The following is a 7,208-nucleotide window of genomic DNA, read 5'->3' as shown; positions in this document are numbered from 1 at the left end:
CCGAGCCCAGCTCATCAAGCCCTACATGACAGAGGAAGGGGAATACCTCCCCCTGGATCAGCGGGACCTAAACGTGGGCTACGACGTGGGCCTTGATCGTATATTTTTGGTCTCACCTATTATTATCGTTCATGAGATTGACGAGGAGAGTCCACTCTATGGGATTGGCAAAGAGGAGCTGGAGACGGAGAACTTTGAAATTGTTGTTATCTTGGAGGGGATGGTGGAAGCCACAGCCATGACCACACAGGCACGAAGCTCTTACCTCGCTAGTGAAATCCTTTGGGGTCATCGTTTTGAACCAGTTGTGTTTGAGGAGAAGAACCACTACAAAGTGGATTATTCGCGTTTTCACAAGACCTATGAGGTAGCCGGCACACCTTGCTGCTCAGCTCGGGAGCTGCAAGAAAGCAAGATGACTATCCTACCTTCTCCCCCACCTCCCAGTGCCTTCTGCTATGAGAATGAGCTAGCTCTTGTCAGTCAAGATGAAGATGAAGATGATGATGAGGTTGGTGTGGTGTTAGGGGGCAACACCAAGGAGGAGGGAGGCGTCATCCAGATGATGGATTTTGGAAGCCACCTGGACCTGGAGCGGCTCCAGGCAACTCTGCCCCTAGACACAATCTCATACCGCAGGGAGTCGGCCATTTAACTACTCCAGCCTCCCCATTCCACACCCATCGCCCACCATCTCTTCCTCCGTTCTGCACCCGTATGTAGCTGGATAAGTCCCTTGCCCACCAAAAAATGCCTCCTGTGACTGCCTCTCATCCCCTGAGTACATCAAGGCCTGGAGCTGCTCTGATATACTCCCTTTCCCGTGAAGTCATACTGCCTGGAAGAGAAGTGAGGATCCATCACTCTTCCCCTGTGTGCAGCTTGTGCTAGGACCCCTTTCTGCCCAGAGGCAGGAGAGCAGCACAACTGGTTTCTCATCTCCGGAGAGGCAACAGGAGTCCCTGCCCTCAACGGACAGGCTGGGACCCACGGCAAGTGCTTCTGCTGCTGAGGCAACAGCGGACCTTCTGTCCACTCTTGTCGTGGGTAGACCCCACGGCTGTCCAGAGTCATGACCGTCACTAGGAGACGAGCGATACCTAAGCACTGACCGGATGAGGATGGACGGGAGAGTTTAGGACTCTTGGAGGGAGTGGGGAAGGATCTCAAGGGAGGGTTTTACTTGCATGTTTATTGCTTGTTGCACATGACTCTATCTTTGTATATAAAGCAGAACGAGAACTGAAATCCATATTCTTCCACTGCAAATGCCAAGCTAGAAGACAAGGACGCTCTACGTAGCCTACTCTGCACTCTCCTTGGCTTTCGGCATCTGCCACCTCCAGAAGCAGCTCGGCTCCACGGACTCAGACCCAGTTCTCCCAGTCCTCTTGAAAAACACGTCCTGCTCCTCTCCTGAGACACCTGGCAGAGGAGGCAGGGCCCTGTGCTCACACACTCAGACTGCTCCCTGGCACGGCACGGCCGGGATGACAGACAAGTGACCTGACTGGACAGCAGACCCTCAACTTGCTCCTTTCACCTCCTCCGTTCTTCTCCCTGCTGCCATCAGCTGTAAAACTGAATTTGTAACTATTTATTTTTAATAAAGTCTAATATCCCAGGGGGAGGTTTGGAAGCAAAAGAGAGACCCCAAGGCTGCAGCCTGGTGTAGAGACTGATGAGAGTTATTAGTGCTGGCGTTTGCTGTTTGTGTGGCGTCGGTGCCTGGAAGCGCCACCACAAAGGCTCTCTTGTTCTGGGCCTCTCCGGTAAAGACCTACAATAAAAGGCTCAGAGAATTTGCTCGGGGAGAAGATCATACAAAATGTATGGAGGGAGGGAAGCGTTCACATTAGAATTACCAGTAGGATGGGTCAAACCATCCTACTTGGTTTGGAGATAACGGGAGTTTTGCCCAGGGAATGGTTATAGATATGCTTGATGAAGAGGCAGAGATGTGCAAGACATTGCTCTAGATGTAAGGCTCAAAAAAAAATTATAAAAAACCCCAAAGCCTCTTTTTGCTAGAGGTGAATAAGAGCTAGGAGAAATGAGGGAGGGCATCAACCAGAGCTAGACCTGTAACATCACTTTGCTGTCGTTTCACAAGACACAAAACCCTGGTGAGCCTTTTCTTTCAGAAACAGCAGAATCTGTCCTTCAAGACTGGAAGTGATATGAGGACAGAAAGACAAACAGGTAGGTCAGGAAGCTGCTCTGGGCACCCAACGGTTGTGCTACAGGGGGAATGACTGAAGAAATTCTGTCCCGCTCAACCCCTGGTCTACAAAGCAGAAAAACAGCATCTCGGTATCAGTTTGGAATTGGTTCAAGACGCAAAAGGAAGCGGGGAAGAAGCAGAAGGGGAAGGAAGGAAATAGCAGGAGTGAGAGGAAGAAGCAGGCACAGCAGGCAGGCGGAGGAGGAGGAAGGGAAAAAGAAGAAGAGAAAGTGAGGTAATACGGGAGGGCATTTGAGAAAGAGCAGGGATAGACTAACAAGGCGGGTCTAGACCCAGACGTGGCCATTTCTCATCCCAGCACGTAGGTTCTGCGGGGAGACAACTGCCCTGCACGAGTTTGCTCTGCACCCAAGTATCTGACACCTTTGGGAAGCCTTGCCAAGAAGGGAAGAGGAGCCGGCGGGAGGATGAGAGAAGAGCGGACAGGTGACAACTGAAGAGCAGAGCATCAGGAAAGGAGGGGGAAAGGAAAGGCATCGCTCCCGATGCTCCCTTCTCCTCCCGTTGGGCACAGAGTGGGGACAGGAGCTCAGGGATCCTGGTGCCTCCTGGCTTTTCCCATGTATGACTTGATACGCAGCCTCGTTTTTCCACGTGTGTCCCTGTCCCACCTCTCCTCCCCATTGCTAATTAACGAAGTCCCTCCCTCCTTTTCTTATTTATTTATTTTCCCCAGAGGGAATAAGCAGGGGCTGGTATTGACCTGGCTTTTAATACAGCTTTCAGAGCTGGGTGCCTGCCACTGGCCATGGCAATGGAAACAAACTAATGGACCGAGAGAGAAGCACTCTCTGTGCGAGGACACGGGCATCCAGGACACAGATGGGGGTGGTGGCCTCCAGGAGAAGGGGAACCCGCATGGCTGGTCACACCCCCGCCGAGGTGCAGCATCCTTTGGAGGTGAATGGCAGGGCTCGGTGGGGATGAAGTGCCCACGGCCTGTTAGTTCTTGGGAGGTTCATCTCCAAAAAGCAAGTGCCCGGGGAAGCTGGGCAAGGTTGGGGCAGCTGAGATGCACCAGGGCCATGGTGGATGAGCTGGGGTGGTTGAGGTGGCACACAGGCCGGCACTGCCGCCCCTCACTTCAGATGGCAGAAGCCTTGGGGGGAAAAAAATGGGAAAAGGTTGAAATAACGCTAGGGGAACAAGCATCATGCAGCCACCTTGGGACTTCAGCTCCCTCTGTATGTTTGAACCTGCTGGCCCTCTTCATGTCATGTTTGGCATCACAGTGGAGAAGACACCCAGGCGTTGAGGAAAACCCAACTAAACCCCTATTGTGAACTATTGCTATTCACAATGAAATCGGGAGAAAGCTGGCAATGCTGTCACATCGTTAGAGAGGGGAGAGAGCTGAGGAGGACCCAAGGGAGAGAAGAGGGTGGAGGGGAGGGGGTAGAGGGAAGGAAAGGAACAGACAGAGTGCAGGAGAATGGAGGTGATGGGGAAATGTCTGCCCATCAAGCATTCCTCCTGCAGCTGTGCTTATGTTGCCAAAATGGCACATTCCTTGGGCACACATAGCCCATCTGACGGCACGGTGTGGTCACTCCTCCCAGTAAAAAGTGCTCTTCTGCCTCTGCAAGCCACACGCATGCCCACAGGCTTTGCCGATACACAGCAGTACGTACACCCTTCCGCACAGGTACTTCTGTACCCGCACGCTCGAATCACAGAGTACCCGTGCCCAAGTACACCCTGCCCGTACCTACATGCGTACGCCACACATGTGGGCATAACCACAACTTCATCCCATGAACACCCAACAACAGACACACAAACACCATGGGACGGCAGCATCCATCTCAACGCGCGCAGCTCTGGCTCTCTGCTGGGGACTCCTTTCTGCAGCCCATGAAAGGTCACCAGGAGAATCCACCTTGGAAGGCTGTTTGCTATAAAGAAGACCGGACATTTTTAAGGAGTCTGTAAATCAGCTCTCCAAGCCATTCACAACCATAAACACACCTGATATTTTGGCTTTTGCATATGATACGTGGAGCATCACCTTTCAGGTAGGTGGCACTTTCTTGGCCTGTGCTCTCCAGAGAAGACATCAGGGCACGATGTCCCCAGGCTCTCTCCCTCCTCCAGGATCCGATGGAGGGACGGCTTCCCCGAGACCTGCCCCTAATCCCAAGGGGCTGGCAGCTTGCTTTTCAGGAGGAAGACTCCACTTCTTTCTTTTTCTGCCCACAACCCATATTTCTTTCCTGTCTTTCTTTTGAATGATTTCCTTGGCTTGTTATTGAAAGCTATTCAAATATCAGAAAGACAATGGGGAGAGGAAGGGCTTTTTCCCTATAAATAAGATCCAGGCACTGGTTCAGATCCTCTACGCCATGACAACTGACTACGCTGGTGTCACCCTTGCCAGCTTTCAGATGAATGTTGTTGTTTTAAATGTCACTTGAGAAACTTGTTTCATGTTTTATTTTTGGTGACACTTTTGGACAACCCTTTTGAAAAGAAATCGTCATTGGCACCTTTCAACTCACCCAAAACTTGTTCAGCAAAACATTTTGATACACAGTGCGACTAAAAATATTTTCAAGAAACACAACAATAATCTCAAACGGGGAGCAAATGGGTTTGGATTTCTGTGATCAGGAAATGGTGTTGAAAACGTCCGTGCTGCTGAACAAACGCGTTCCTTTTCAAGGAGCTCGGTTTTGTCCAGTTTGCACGCACGCGGTACGCAGCTGCATGCAGCCTCGTGACCTCCGCACAGCAAAATGCCTTCTCTCCTTGCTTTGAGCTTCAGCAGCCCTTCTTTGCCCACACAGGAGGGTCTCTCCCAGCTTTTGGACAGGCAATATGAAGTGGTCATGGTTTTAAATATTACAAAAAACCCACCCAACAAACAGAAAAAAGCACCTTGCCTTCCCAGGCCATTAAGGGCTTGCTCTTGCCCCCGCGAAGTCAATGGGACTTTTGCCATTGCCCGTGGTAAGAGCAGAGCTGGGCCCTAATGGAGCATCACTATTGGAAAACCCTGCGGGCACCGGCCCTGTGCTAAATCCGCAGAGCCAGGACGGACTATTGCCGGCTACGCAGGAGGGGGAGAGAAGGGAAGGGAATCTGCTGGGATGCTGAAAGCATGGGGTGGTGTAGGGCCAGCTGGGGCAGGTAAAGGGGGACAGCAGAGGGATGGGGAGGCAGGCTGTCGGTGCAGCCGCCCGGTATCCCACGACTGGGATATGTCATGCCAGGAGGAGCTGAGACGGTAGCCACTTTTTTTGCAGCGCCTCCGCCCCCTGCCACAGTCAGCAGGGTGGGGGTCCTGCCCTCCCCAGCCCCGGTGTGTTCCCCCCATGGCAGGACGCAGAGCAGGGAGGCTGAGTGGCGTGGCACAAACTGGGGGAGCCCGGCCATTGCCCGGCCTCAGAGCACCATCTAGGGATGGAAGCAAGGCTGGCATCCCCGCAGGTCCCGGTATCCCCGCAGGTCCCGGCATCCCCGGAGGTCCGGGCATCCCCGGGGGCTCGCTGCCTCCGGCCCCGGTGCTGGCGTGACCCCCGTGGGGCTGGGCTGGGGCTGGGGTTGCCTCCCGGGGCAGTGCCCTGGGTCACAGCTGGCAAGTCGAGGGGTGGAAAAGTTTGTTCTTGAGGGAAGGCAGGCTCTGAGAGGACCGGCACCCACCGCCAAGACTGCACCCATAACCGGCAGTAAAGGTCAGCCCACCCGAGAGCCGGGCCATGGCTTTCGCAGAGCGGCCACTGACTCTGAAAGCAGTTCAGATATGTGCTACCACTTTGATTTCACAGAATCATAGAAACCTTTAGGTTGGAAAGGACCTTTAAGATCATCGAGTCCAACCATAAAATCTTGGGGAGAAGCCTGCAAAGCCATGGCAGCCCTGGGAATTTAGGCAGAGACGACCTTGGTCCAGAGTCAGGTCCTTCTGGTTGCTGCCTTGCTGCCTGCTTGTCCTTCAGTTGTCTCACAATGAGACACGCACCCAGTGTATGAGATTTGCTCCCCTTTTTGCTGTTATTCAGTCCCTCGACGGAGCGCACACAACTGAGGGCTGTAGCAGGGTGCTGCCGCCTTTCCCCTGCGACAGCCGGCCGGCTGGCACGCTCCCTCGGTGGGAGAGAGGCGGTGAAACTCCATGGAAGTGGAGAAATGCCCCACTCGAATGTGTCCTCACCAGCGTGAGGGCTCCCAGGTAGAGGGTTTGCAATGCCCTGAGAGCTCTTCTGCCAATCAACCTTTTCATACCACCTCGGGACACGAGATAATGACAGCCTGGGTTGCAAATTGTACAGAGCCTCGGTTCCTGGGCTTTTTCCAGTTCCTAGGGAAAGCAACACCAGCAGAGCAGTCAGTGGGCCATCAGTATATTGCTTATCTTTGACCACATCCCCTCCAGAAGGAAGAATTTAGTGGGGGCAATGCCTCTGCTCTCTGGGCAGCATGGGCACACAGACCCCAAGCAACTTGCTATCAAAGTCAGGTCAGCGTGGGAAGAGGAAAAGTGGAGCGATGTGATTTCACTGCCCTGATAGCCGTGAGGAAATTCAGGATGGACACAAACACCACCTTGAAATAGTTTGTAAGACACTGGCTATTTGAGCTTTACAAGTTTTTTTGGCCTCTGAAATTAGCAGGATTATTTTGGTGCTGGCCCCAGATTTGAAAGAGCACATCTTGAAACCTGGGACCTGGTAATATTCGAGTCCCTGGCTGTAGTGCGTTGATAGAGATGTTTGAATGACCCAGCACTACAGTCACTGAAAGAGTCAGCTGAAGGGCTGGAGGATACAAAGCCTCGTCACAGAAGGTGTGCGACCAACAGAATAAGGAGCTTGAAATTGCTCCTGACAGGTGATTAAATGCTCTCCCAGAAACAAACTCTGTCTGTCAGGGACCCGACACCGGCCTGTGCACCACTCCTGCGGTACTGAACAGAGGAGGACGAGCTGACGCAGGAACTCCAGCAAAGACTTTGAACATATAT

General features: G+C 52.9%; 1 protein-coding gene across 1 annotated transcript in view; it reads left to right on the top strand.

Annotated features, from left to right (window-relative positions):
• KCNJ4 (potassium inwardly-rectifying channel, subfamily J, member 4) overlaps positions 1-1,113 on the top strand; it is a 3,025-nt gene extending 1,912 nt beyond the window's left edge. The window contains 1 exon segment of the mRNA XM_009701901.1: positions 1-1,113. This exon segment is cut by the window's left edge and continues 18 nt beyond it. Within this exon segment, the coding sequence (XP_009700203.1) occupies positions 1-655 (655 nt within the window). The 3' untranslated portion in view covers positions 656-1,113.
• Positions 1,114-7,208: the final 6,095 nt, after the last annotated feature.

Source organism: Cariama cristata, unplaced genomic scaffold, assembly GCF_000690535.1.
Source record: "Cariama cristata isolate BGI_N322 unplaced genomic scaffold, ASM69053v1 scaffold2736, whole genome shotgun sequence".
Taxonomy (NCBI): domain Eukaryota; kingdom Metazoa; phylum Chordata; class Aves; order Cariamiformes; family Cariamidae; genus Cariama; species Cariama cristata.
This window is presented reverse-complemented; position numbering and strand designations above follow the sequence as displayed.